This window comes from Lontra canadensis, unplaced genomic scaffold, assembly GCF_010015895.1.
Source record: "Lontra canadensis isolate GAN:19392208 unplaced genomic scaffold, GSC_riverotter_1.0 scaffold19, whole genome shotgun sequence".
NCBI lineage: Eukaryota > Metazoa > Chordata > Mammalia > Carnivora > Mustelidae > Lontra > Lontra canadensis.
Genome location: NW_022631013.1, coordinates 13,359,964 through 13,373,618, shown reverse-complemented (window position 1 = coordinate 13,373,618; position 13,655 = coordinate 13,359,964). Strand labels below are relative to the sequence as shown.

General features: G+C 40.9%; 1 protein-coding gene across 3 annotated transcripts in view; it reads right to left on the bottom strand.

Annotated features, from left to right (window-relative positions):
• Window positions 1-12,424, bottom strand: part of DCAF10 (DDB1 and CUL4 associated factor 10) — a 44,212-nt gene extending 31,788 nt beyond the window's left edge. For 2 of the 3 annotated variants that reach the window (XR_004383035.1, XM_032860635.1), the window contains exon 1: window positions 11,785-12,423. Coding sequence is in view for 2 of the 3 variants with exons in the window: in XM_032860635.1 (XP_032716526.1) it covers window positions 11,785-12,335 (551 nt within the window). In the remaining variant the exon portion in view is untranslated. Of the gene's footprint in view, window positions 1-11,784 lie in introns of all 3 variants that reach the window. The other variant, XM_032860636.1, reaches the window with a different exon arrangement.
• Between the last annotated feature and the right edge of the window lie 1,231 nt (window positions 12,425-13,655).

Here is a 13,655-nt window from a genome sequence, read left to right as displayed (position 1 = left end):
TGATTGATCATTTAAGTCATGGTATGTAATACTCTGCAATATCATGCAATGTTTAAAAAGATAGGGATAGTTTCATATGGATATGAAAGAACTCCAAGATGTTTTTTAATTTTTTTTATTTTTTGGAGAGAGAGAAATAGAGTGCGTGTGTGAGAGAAAGCTGGGGGGTGGGGGTGGGGAGGAGCAGAGGAAGAGGGTGAGAGAGAGTCTCAAGCAGGCTCCATGCTCAACGTGAAGCCCAATACAGGGCTCGATCTCATAAGAAAGCAAAAGCAAGAGTCAGATGCCTAACCAACTGAGCCATCCTGGCACCCCCAAAACGTATTTTTAAATGAGGAAAGCTGGTTGTAAAAAACATGCACAGATGAGGCAACTTAGGAGAAAAAGTCATATACGACAAATTATATATTTCTTTTTTTTTTTTTTTGACAATATATATTTCTTTATCAGTATCTATTAAAATGTACTGAAAAGGGTTTGGCATATACACTACCAAACCAGCTGTAAACCAGTTAGTTACAATCAAACTTATATATCATGTCCTTTATGCTTTCTAGTATTGTCTCTTGCTTCAACACTTTCCCATTACAAAGCTATATTATTATAAACCTTTTATAAGCCACATTTTGATTTCTGAAAATCAACTGTTTTTTATTTTTAAGCCTTAGTTTTTTGTGGACACTGCTCTTTCAGATTCAGAGCTAGCAAATGAAATCCTGAGTCTTGAAACTGTAGGCCTTCCCAATTTATAGTTCCAATAACAAATGGAATTTGTTTATTTAAGATGAAAATAGTGAGACAGGATTTAAAAAAAAAATTTTTTTAACTTATCTCTATACCCAATGTGTGGCTCGAATTCACAACCCCAAGATCAAGAGTTACATGCTCTACCAACTGAGCCAACCAGGTGCCCCAAAATAGATTTTTTTCCTTTTTTTTTAAAGATGTTATTTATTTATTTATTTGACAGAGAGAGATAGTGAGAAGGGAGTCCGATGCAGGGCTCCATCCCACTACCCCAGAATCATGACCTGAGCCAAAGGAAGACACTAACGACTGAGCCACCCAGCACCCCCCAAGACAGAATTCTAAAAAGCCAAAAGTTTCTATTCAGAACAAACTTTTTAGATAAAGTGTGAGAGGGGAAAAATCTAAATTAAAGTATTTTCCATATTTAGTAGTCATGAAATTGTCCTTTAAAAGGTGTCTGCTCCGCATAAACCCTTTTTGGAAATATCTGGACTTCAAAACTTGAGTATCTGAGGATTTTTGTGCTAGTTGACCAGCATGAGTAAAAATTAGTATCCGTAATTTTAGAAGATAATAAACAGCCATCTCTTGTTGTTTCTCACAAGAGTTATGGAATGAACTTTACTCCTTTTTGTGCATAAAAGTGAATCAGGGGTGCCGCTGGCTCAGTCGGTTAAGTGTCCAACTCTTGTTTTCGGCTCAGGTCATAATCTCGGGGTTGTAAAATTTAAGTCCCACAGCAGGAGGAGCAGGGTCCTCTGTGCTGGGCATGGAGCCTGCTTAAGATTCTCTATCTCCCTCCTCCTCACCATCCTCTACTCTCTCCCTTTCTAAAACAATCAAACAAACAAAGTAAATGAATTAGTGATTCTGGGAGAGTCTTGTTAAGTAAGAGATGTATAAAACTGACAGTCATTTCTTTGTTTTAATACAATCTATTTTTGTACAAGGCCTGATTTGTAACTTTTTAAAATGAGTATCATTTGTCCCAATATCAAGCCTATACTTTTCTCATTGGTTTGAAATGTGACCTTGATCACATATGCTGTTTTTTTGGATGCTATATCCTATTCTATGCAATACCACCATACTATTTTAATTTCTAGAAGGTTTTATATATGTAAAGCAAGATGAACATTGCTTTATGAACATTTTTTCGGATGGCTAATATTATACTTTCTTAATGTTTTCTGAACATTGGGAGTGGGTTGGGGGGCTAATAGTATGCTTTGTCTTCTAAATGAATTTTAGATATGGCATGTCAGATCCTACCAAATAATCTTGTTCAGGGCCGCCTCAGTGACTCAGCTGGTTAAGCAACTGCCTTCAGCTCAGGTCATGATCTTAGAGTCCTGGGATCAAATCCCACATCGGGCTCCCAGCTCCATGGGGAGTCTGCTTCTCCCTCTGACCTTCTCCCCTCTCATTCTCTGTCTCACTCTCTCTCTCTCAAATAAATAAATAAAATCCTTAAAAAAATATCTTGTTCTTATTTTTACTGGGATGCACTGACTTTACAAATTTGGTAGAATTTATATCATTTAATATTGAATCATTCCATCAGTAACATGTCTACCTTCCCACATATTTGAGATTTTCATAGCATGAGTATCTTAGCAATTCTTGGACCTTTAAACATCCTTATACATTTCAAATCAACTTATCAAGTTATGAACACACACTCACATACAAATCCAGCTATGATTTTGAGACTATGATAAATCTATAGAAGAGTTTGCATAGGGAGCACCCAGGTGGCATAGTAGGTTAAGTGTCTTGACTCTGGCTCAGGTGGTGATCCCAGGACCCTGAGATCAAGCCCGACTGAGGCTCCCTGCTCACTGGGGAGTCTGTTTGTCCCTGTCCTTCTCCTTCTTCCCTCTGCCCATACCCCTATTTGTGCGCCTTTGGTCTCTCTCTCTCAAATAAACAAATTTTTTTTTTTAAGATTTTATTTGTTTATTTGACAGACAGAAATCACAAGTAGGCAGAGAGACAGGCAGAGAGAGGGGGAAGCAGGCTCCCCACTGACCAGAGAGCCCGATGCGGGGCTCGATCCCAGGACCCCAAGATCATGACCCGAGCTGGAGGCAGAGGCTTTAACCCACTGAGACACCCAGGCGCCCCGCAAATAAACAAAATCTTAAAAAAAAAAAAAAGTATGCATAGAATTGAGATCATTACAATAAAAAGTTTTTCAGTTTATGTACATGGTGTGTTTTCATATACCATGGAGATTTTCTCCATATGGGTCACGCCTATCTTCTTAGATTTATTCCTGGGTATCTGACACTTTTTTAATGCTTTTATTAATGTTCTTTTTAAAATTTTGCTTTCTTTGTTGTTGGTGTAAAAAATGCAAACTGGTTTTAAAATTATTTATCCATCAATCTTGCTATTTTAATACCTTATCAGTAGGTTATTTTAGGTCTTTTTTTTTTAAGATTTTATTCATTCATTTGACAGAGAGAGTAAGCGCAAGCACAGCAGGGGGAGCAGCAGGCAGGAGAAGGAGAAGCAGGCTCAAAGAGCAGGGAGCCTAAGGAGGGGCTCAAACCCAGGACTCTAGAATCCTGACCCCAGTTGAAGGTAGATGTCCAACAACCGAGCCACCCAAACACCATTATTTTAGATTTTCTCTGTCTATGATCATATTATCAACAAACAAATGCTTTTTTCTTTTTTAATACATTTTTTGTTACTACACTCGGTTAGAACTTTCAGTAAAATGTTAAATAGAAATGTTAATATTAGCAGGCACTCCTGTCATGCCTGATTTTCAAGAATACATTCACAGTTTCATCATTAAGTACAATGTTTGCTGTGCAGTTTGTTTTTCTTTTTTTGGGGGGGGTAGATTTCCATTACTGGATTAAGGAAGTTCTACTTCAAATTTGGTTTTTTTCAGTAATGTATTTTCAATTGCATAAAACAGTTTTCCAACATTTATTAAGATTACCCTATATTTTCCCTTCAATATGTTAATGTAGCTACTTACATTGTTTTATATTCTACATTTTTCATTTCTACCATATTGCTTAATTCAATTGGCTAAAATTGTGGGCTCACAATTCTTTTGCAGATGTTGGCCCTGCAATTTACTAACTGTCATAATTCTCCAATCCCTTCAAACATAAGCTTTTTATATCTTACATTAAATATTTTATATTTTTTCTAGCTTTTCTAATTATTCTCTGTTGAAGGGTTGGCCCAAACCATCTACTTTACAACTTCTGGAAAGCTACAATCTCTGCCTCTTGCATCTGAATATTGTTTGATTTATCTGACTATTGTTCAGAATGGTAATTCTGAATATTGTTTACTTGGGGATTCTTTTTTTTTTTTTTTTTTAAGACTTTATGTATTGAGAGAAATAGCACAAGTGAGTGGGGAGCAGTGCACAGGGGGAGGGACAAGCAGATTCAGCACTGAGAGAGCCAGAGGTGGGACTTGATTCCCCACAACCCGGAGACCACGACCCAAGCAGAAATCAAGAGTCGGGACACTCAACTGACTAAGCCACCCAGGTACCCTGGGGATTCTCTTGATCAGTATGTTTTTCGTTTTTGTCTTTTCAAAGACAAAATTTTCTCTGTTGAGTATTTGTATTGAAATTCTACTCTTTGTTACTGTATTTCTTTCCTTCTGCTTTCTTCAGACTTACTTTGCTATTACAGATAACTTCACTATTCTCAATTTCTTGAGATGGATACTTAGCTCATTAGTTTTCCTTTTCCAGTTTATTAATGACTATAATTTTCCTGGTAAGTATTTTTTATTTACATCCTACAAGTTTTGAGACATATGGTACTTTCATTATCATTTAATGTTAAATATTTCTAACCTCTGCTATCATTTCTTATTTGGCCCATATGTTATTTATAAATGTTTCTCAACTTGAAAACATGAGGTTTTTCTAGTTATCTTTTTGTTATTCATTTCAAATGGTCACATTGTACTAAGAAACTGTACTTCCATAACATTTTGAAATGTGGCCTTTTAAGTGAAAATCTGTAAATCTTCCATTTTGTTTGGGAAAAAAAAAAGCAAGCAGGAGATAGCTGTTACAGTGAAGTATGATATTTTTTAAAAAGTTTAATATTCAATAGTAATAAAAATTGACATTATGAATAAAAACTTTAAAACATTTTCAAAGTAACCTAACCTATAGATTATATATGCCAAGTGATAGTTCTAATTACGTTGCTCATCAACTTAATTTCCATTATTTATTAATTTTTAGAAATTGTAGCCATAATCTTTTCTTTGACCCAGATGCCCATGTCTGCACCATGAAGAGACATAGGTAATTGCATAAAGCAAGGCTTCCAAGAATGTCCACTTTAATTGGTAGTCAGTAAGTAACTTGGAGTCTTCGTTAGTAAAAAAATTATTCAGCATCAACAGAACTGTTCATGGAACTAAATCCTCTTCTTTTAAGGTTTTGCTCAAGCGGAATTAAAATTTTTTAGCATTTATAGTGCTTGCAGTTAATTTTATATATGAAACATGTATTCAATTATATTAATAACTAAGCCACATAAATAATCTGTTGAAATATCATGTTTTCTTTTATCAGACCTAATCCTTCAGCCCAGATGAGAAGTAATGTAATACAAAAGTTAAGAGCAAGCCAGGATACAAATCCTTTATATTTAATTACCTTTCTGCTTTTGTTTCCTCAACTAAATGTGCTGGGTACTGAGATTTATGTTGGCGGTCATTTTCATTAACAAAATTAGTGTTAGGACGCCTGGGTGGCTCAATCAGTTAAGCGTCTGCCTTTGGCTCAGGTCATGATCCCAGGGTCCTGGGAACGAGTCCCGCACTGGTCTCCTTGCTCAGTGGGGAGCCTGCCTCTCCCTCTGCCTGCTGCTCCCCCTCTTTGTACTCTCTTTCTCTGACAAATAAAATCCTTAAAAAAATAAAATGAGTGTTACTGACACCTATGATGGGCAGGTATTTAGTGGGTTTTAGCAAACTTATCCCACTAAATAATGGTGAAATTCATTAATAATGGTAAAATTAGGGATCTCCATCCCAGAAGTGATGACATCCATACATCATCCCTATAGGCCCCATTCATTTGCTGTGGATTCTTTTCAGTCATGGAAGTGCACATTATGCCAAGAGAGTTAATTTGTGCCAGCAGTAGTGTTATTACTTTCATCTGACTGCCCTATTCATCTCTCTGGATCTCCCCAGAGGCTGCAGTTCTCACAAATGACTATGTAAGAATGACCAGGAGGGTGCTTATGAAAGGCAGACAGCCCCACACTGAGGGAACCCAAATGGTCACTGGGCATTTGCCTATAGATTTTGTTTTTTTGTTGTGGGGAGGTATAAGAACAATTAGCACTGATGCTGTAGCCCTCAAGTAAGATGGGTTTTTTTGCAACTTGCAGTGCCAGCTCTTAACTCTATAGCTACTGTGAAATGGGTTATGCTGGGAGGTTCCATGGAAGACACTCAATGTGCTTGGGGCAGTAACTATTCATCCACTATGGACATATATCAATATTTTAATAACTGGTACAGCTGAACCAGTGTGTACTAGCTGTGAATCAGGCCTGAATGCAGTATACTGCCCTTCAGAGCAAGATTCTAAGTGATGCTGTTCTTAATTTTGTTTTGTGTCTGCCTGAGTTCTACTATAATGTACCTCAAAATCTTCTTCTATGATAAATTTGTTTGTTTTCTCCTTGAAGTTACCAGTTTTTGATACATATATTTAGATCTAAAAGACTCATTCAAGTTAAAAACAGTTTTATCTTCCATGTGAATTGAACTCTTATCAGCATAAAGTGACCTCCTACCTCTAGTAAAATTTTTTGCCTTAAAGCCTAGTTTGTACGTTAATATAGCTCACCAGCTTTTGTTTAGAATGGATTTGATATATTTTTGTCTATCCTACTAAACATTGAGTACTATTATATTTATTATAATTAGTAACATTTGGACTTATTTTCAGCCATTCTTTGTGCTTTTTTTTTTTAAATTATACCTTTTCTTTTTTCTTTTCCTTTTTTGCTTTCTCTTGGAATATTTTTTTCTCATTCCATTATTTTTTCCTCTAGTAGGCTGGAGATAATATATTCTTTCTTATCTTTTAATCTTGCAAATTTTAACATGCAAACATTAAAATCTACAGTTAGGGGCACCTGGGTGGCTCAGTGGGTTAAAGCCTCTTCCTTCGGCTCAGGTCATGATCCCAGCGTCCTGGGATGGAGCCCTGCATCGGGCTCTCTGCTCAGCATGGAGCCTGCGTCCTCCTCTCTCTGCCTACTTGTGATCTCTGTCAAATAAATAAATAAAATCTTTAAAAATAATAAATAAAACCTACAGTTAATATGTCAAATACTCCCTGAAGAAAGCGAGAAATTTAGAACATCCCTTCATAATTATTTTCTATTTTTTTTTTTTTAAAGATTTTATTTATTTATTTGACAGAGATCACAAGTAGACAGAGAGGCAGGCAGAGAGAGAGAGAGAGAGGGAAGCAGGCTCCCTGCCGAGCAGAGAGCCCGATACGGGACTCGATCCCAGGACCCTGAGATCATGACCTGAGCCGAAGGCAGCGGCTTAACCCACTGAGCCACCCAGGCGCCCCTATTTTCTATTTGTTAATTGCAAAAAACAAAACTGAAATAAGATTTAGTTTCACATACTTATTTCCCACTTTCTTTGTTCTTCATTCTTTCTACCATCTCAGACCTTCCAGTTGAAAACTCTTCCCTGTAAATGTAGAATTCCATTATTGAAGGTCTGGTGGCAAACCCACTGGGCTGTGCTTGTGTATGTATTTATTTCATCTTCAATTCTGACAAAAATGAAGAACCCATCTTTGATGGGTATAGACATCTAGATTAGCAGTGCTCTTCCCAGCATACTGAAAATAATCACTTCTGATTTGCACTATTATTGGTGACTGATTATTGTTCTCATAATTACGCCTTTGAGGTCTTTTTTGGCTAGCCTTTAAGATTTTAATACTTGTTGTTCTGGAGTCACTGTATGTCTAGAAAGGATTTCTGCTTAAGATCTGTTGGGCCTTTTATTTTTATTTATTTTTTTTTTTTAAAGATTTTATTTATTTATTTGACAGACAGAGATCACAAGTAGGCAGAGAGGCAGGCAGAGAGAGAGGAAGGGAAGCAGGCTCCCTGCTGAGCAGAGAGCCCGACGTGGGGCTCGATCCCAGGACCCTGAGATCATGACCTGAGCCGAAGGCAGCGGCTTAACCCACTGAGCCACCCAGGCGCCCCCTGTTGGGCCTTTTAAATCATGGTGTGGTGACTTTCTTCAGTTCGTCAAGTTCTCAGCTATTATCTCTTCAAAATTTTTTCTACCCATTATCTATCTCATTTTCTTCAGGAGCTGACCAAACATATAGTATGCCTTTTCTCTCTATGCTCCATGTCACTAAACCTCCTTCATATTTTCAATCTCTGTATCTTTCTTATCTCCATTCTAGGTAATTTCTTCATTTCTATTTTCCAGTACACCACTTCCCTCTAGAGCAGTGCCTAATGTGTTTTCATAAAGGATACCCCGACAAAGTCCCATATATTATTAACTAATCTATTAACACTGAATTTCATTTTTCAAAATGTTATCTTGAGATGATACACTTATTTTGATAAAACTGTTTCTGTAAAATATTTTTTGAATTCTTAGAATTACCTCTACTTCATGTATCCTTTCATTTCCTTTTTAGTGCCAAATTTTTTCTAGTCTGGTCTCTATTAAATTCATAATTTTAATTCTTACCTTCTATGTCACTTCTCTTTCTCTGTACTGAGAAGTCCTTATAAATCACAGTGATAATGGTACCCAGTAAGCTGATATAACCTATATAACTGAAGGATGTAAGAAATTATCTCATTTAACACAGATGTGTCTTTCCATACAATTAAGTCCCATAAAAATCTGGAGCATATAAGTAGATGTAGTAAGAATAATAAAAAATTGTAACACAACTATTTTCATGTACCACCTTGGCATAAATGGAAAAGAATGGTAATGTGCGGGGCGCCTGGGTGGCTCAGTGGGTTAAAGCCTCTGCCTTCAGCTCAGGTCATGATCCCGGGGTCCTGGGATCGAGCCCCACATCGGGCTCTCTGCTCTGCAGGGAGCCTGCTTCCTCCTCCTCTCTCTCTCTCTGCCTGCCTCTCTGCCTACTTGTGATCTCCGTCTGTCAAATAAATAAATAAAATCTTAAAAAAAAAAAAGAACGGCAATGTGCAATGTTGGCGAAAGTATGGGGAAATAGGCACTTTCATATGTGTGTGATAAGAATGAGAACTAGTAAAATCTTCACAGAGGGCAATTTAATAATAGGTATCCAAAATCTTCATAACTTTTCACTCATTCTAGAGCATTATCATTGAGGACATAAATCTAAAAATTTTGTTTATAGAGGTTTTATTTAAACTAATGAAAAATGTTAAATATGTAAAAATACATAACGTAGGTAATTCACAATATATTGTATAAAAAAAAAAAGCAGGCAACAAAATAATATGATTCCACATTTACATTAAAATAAACATATGCGGGGGCGCCTGGGTGGCTCAGTGGGTTAAGCCGCTGCCTTCGGCTCAGGTCATGATCTCAGGGTCCTGGGATCGAGTCCTGCATCAGGCTCTCTGCTCATCAGGGAGCCTGCTTCCCTCTCTCTCTCTGCCTGCCTCTCTGTCTACTTGTAATCTCTGTCTGTCAAATAAATAAATAAAATCTTTAAAAAAATAAAATAAAATAAAATAAACATACGCGGGGTGCCTCGGTGGCTCAGTGGGTTAAAGCCTCTGCCTTCGGCTCAGGTCATGATCCCAGGGTCCTGGGATCCAGCCCCGCATCGGGCTCTCTGCTCAGTGGGGAGCCTGCTCCCCACACCCCACCCCCGCCTACTTGTGATCTCTGTCAAATAAATCAATAAAATCTTTAAAAAAAAACAAAACAAAACACACGCAGGGGTGCCTGGCTGGTTCAATTGCAAGAGCATGTTATTGGACCTCAGGGTCATGAGTTTGAGCCCTACACTGGGTGTAGAGATTACTTAAGTAAATGAATAAAACCTTTAAAATATAAAGAAATAAAGAAAAAACATATACACACAAAAAATTCCTTGGATAGCCATTTAATCTCTGGGATTATAAGTGATGTTTAGGTTCTTTTTGCTCATTTATTGCCTAGGTTTTCTAGAGTATGTATCAACTGCAAATTAAACAATATTGAATTATTATTATTATTTACATTACTAAACTATTTTAAGTACCAGAGTACCTAACTACTTTTTACAAAAATGTTTGTAGGGGATAATAATTGTCCAGATTCAAACAGAACTATCAGTAATATACTCCTCATTCTAATAGCACTGGCGATGGGAATTCTTTCTTTAGAAATCATTCTGCCCCTCTCATCATGTACCTAAAATCTCACTTCCAAAGGGTAGAAACAGCTAGCTACTTCTGAAAGCCTGACAGAACAGGTAGGAGGGTGGGAGGAGAGGAGTTGGGGTATGGAGAAGAAAGGAACCAAATGTTTATCAGGAACAGATTCTTGGTACTTTGAGGAGCTTTAGGAACAGGGTTGTGTTGGAGTACTGGGGAGGGGATGTTACATGAATAAACTGCAGTAGCTTCTCCTCCCTTACCTGTATTCAGATGCACATTCATTGCTACAGGTTCCACGCAACTGCTCTAAGTAGAAACCCCAGCACCAAGTGTAATTAGGAAGATGCATGTGCAACTGCTCTAAGTAGAAACCCCAGCACCAAGTGTAATTAGGAAGATGCATGTGCATCAGTGAGATAGAATATGATACAACTTCTCACCGTGATTTCATATTCTGCTACTTTTCTCCTTTCTCAGCATATTTCAGGTTTTTCTTTAGCAAAATATATTGCTTTGTTAAGCCATCATTTTTCAGCTTCTCTAACATGACATAGTGGCCCTTCAACCATAGGTTCTTTGACATACTATTTCCTCCATCTGAAATACTTCTATCCCCTCCCCCACCCTATCTTGGTTAATTCATCTTCTCATTTTTTCTGTTCTTGGTTAAATGCCATTTCTTCAGGGAAACCTCAAACACCTTAGTGTACAACCGGTTCCTTCAAGCCTTTATCTCAGTTTATAAATATACATTATGAAATATTTAGTATGGTTATTAATATCTTGTTGAACCAATTAATCCCAAGCTTAATAAAAGTGGTGCCATTGATTGGTTTTGCTCACCACGGCAACCTCCGCATCTGTAACACAGCAAGTGCTCAACACATATTTGCTGAATGAGGGAATGAATAAATCAACTAAGCAAATGACTAGAATCCCAAGTCCTTGATCAGGTAAGAGTTATACGGTCTTCTCAGGGTAGCACGGTGTATAAATTTTTGCCTTTGTTGTTGTTCGTGTACTCAGCAAAGTTTTAAAAATACACATTATTCTGGAATTCCCCATAACACAAAGTAAACCGAGACCAAACATAACTATTAAATCAGCCAGGAAAACGGCTGGACACCCTAACAGAAGCACGTAGTCTAACCTGGGGTGTTCACAAATGCCCCACATCATAAGACACCTCTCTGCGGCGTCTCAGTATCCTTCAGGGGCAGAGGAACGCACACTTGTCACCCCTCAAGGTAAGTCAGGCACAGAGTACATGGAACCTGCAGGCTTCCTACGCTTGCCAGCAGCTTCGCTGAGAAAAACGCAATCCCGGGATGACAGGGAAAGAATAAGTAATTACTCAGAATGTATTTGCTGGGTATGTGCTGTGTACCAGAGAAGCCTAGCTCTGGCTTGGCTCTGGCAGACCTGCTGGGTGGCAGGCCCTAGGCATTTCTGCTTCACAGAGCGCACAAATGAGTCCCGGGCCTGCCTACCTCCAAGGTCCGGGCCGGGACCTCCAACAGCCACAGAGCGCTTCAGAAAGTGCTGGGGTGCCTGCAGGCCGGCTGCCCCCAACCCCGGCCGCCGCCCACAGCAGAGGCAGGCGGAGGCGGGTACTCCCCCTTTGAGGGGCCGCGCTTACCCGTCGGGCGAGTACTCGAGGTTGAAGACCGCGCCGTGGGTGCGGGTGCTGAGGTACACCGAGTCCGCGGGATGGATGGAACCATAGAGGTTAGTCATGGTGCGGAAATTGTCCCGCGCCGGGTCCACGAACAGTCCGCGGCCCAGGCTGCGCTCTCTCAGCCACCCGAACAGCCGGGCTCCGGGGCCACCAACGCCGGCGCCGATGCCGTGGCGGCCCCGGCTCCCGGCCCTGCAGTCTGGCCCGGATCGCCGGCGCGGCGGGGAGGTTGGTGACAGCTCTTCCTGGGCGGAAGCAGCTGAGGAGTCTAGAGTTCCAGGCGGCCCGAGCTCCCCAGCGCGCGCGGGCAGGGGCAGCGAGGGTGCTCCGGGGCGGCGAGGGCTCCGGGAGGGCGACGGGGGAGGGGCTGCGTCAGCCCCGGGCTGCGGCGGCGCGGGCGGGGAGGGGAGCGGCCCGGTGGCTGCCACCTGCCCCGCACGCGGTGCCGGCTCCTCATCCCCCGTTCCGGCCGTCCCATCCCCTTCGGGACTACCGGGCCCGAAGGTAAACATGACCAACGCACCCGCCCCCCCGCTCCCGGCCGCAGCCCCGCCGGCCGACACCTCAGCTCTCCCGCTCCAGCCGCCACTTCCGGCGTGCGACCGCCTAACCCCGCCGGCTGGGAAACACGCGCCGCCCTTGGCTACCATCCGTTGGGGACCGCGAAAGCGGGGACACCGCCCACCGCGGATGCTTTATCCCGGAGGGACCTTGACGGGCAATGGCCGGAGCAATGACCGCTGAGCGCCCCGGAGAATGCCCAGGGCTCGGGCTGCACGGGGCGGTGGTACCATTAGGGCACTCCTGGGACAGTCGGTAGTTGTGAGTCATCGTAACTGCGTGCCTGGGGACGAGTGGGCCTGAAGAGTTAAAGGGGTGAACTATGATAATGTTATCCCCAACTTAGGCTAAGGTCAAAAGGGGTTAGAAGTTACCATACTACGTGCAGGGCCCACATAGTAAGTGGCAAGGTGTACTGCCAACTCAGGCTGGGAGTCTAACGACTCAGGTTCACTACTGTGCTTAAAGCCTAGGCCTGGGACACCTGGGTGATTCAATCAGTTAGGTGTGCGACTCTCAATTTCAGCTGTCATGATCTAAAGGGTGGTGGGATCAAGCCCCACCCTGGGCCCTGGGCTCAGTGCGTTTTAGTTTCTCTCTCTGCCCTTCCCCCTTGCTCGCTCTCTCTCAAATAAAAAAAATCTTAAAAAAAAATAATAATAAAGGAAAAATAAACACCAAGTCTATACAGGGCCTGGAAAATGGGGTCTATTGGTGCCCCCTGAATATCTGTTCAACTCCCAGCTCCTGGCCAGTAGGTCAAGATTTTATAAGGCCAAAGTCGTCCACTCTTCAAGAAGGAGCACATATCCAGCAGGAGGAGTCACTGAGAGGAGCTGGAGACCTAAATCAAATCAACCTTATGAACAACAGAGCCCAAGGGCAATTCCTGCTTATTCGTACCAGGCAGAGCACAGAGTGCATGACAGATGCAAGGCCTTTCACCACTGCTGGTAAAGATCAGTATACAGAACTCGTTTGTTTAAAAAAAAAAAAAAAAAAAAGGAGTTAACAGGATCTGGGGTGGTTCTTGGGAAGGGAAGGAGTCTTCAATAAAGGAAAGCTCGAGGTACAAGGAAAGGTAGATAGAAGAACTGACAATTCTTCCAGGCCTTGATCAAGAGGTATGTTGTAGAAAGCTCACATCTGATGATTGAGGATAAACCTGGAGGATCTTTGCAGGAAGAGCTATCCTGTGAGGACAGATCTGAAGGATCTCTACAGTAAAGGAATGAGATTCAGAGGGCTGAACATTCAGCAGGTCTTCCCAT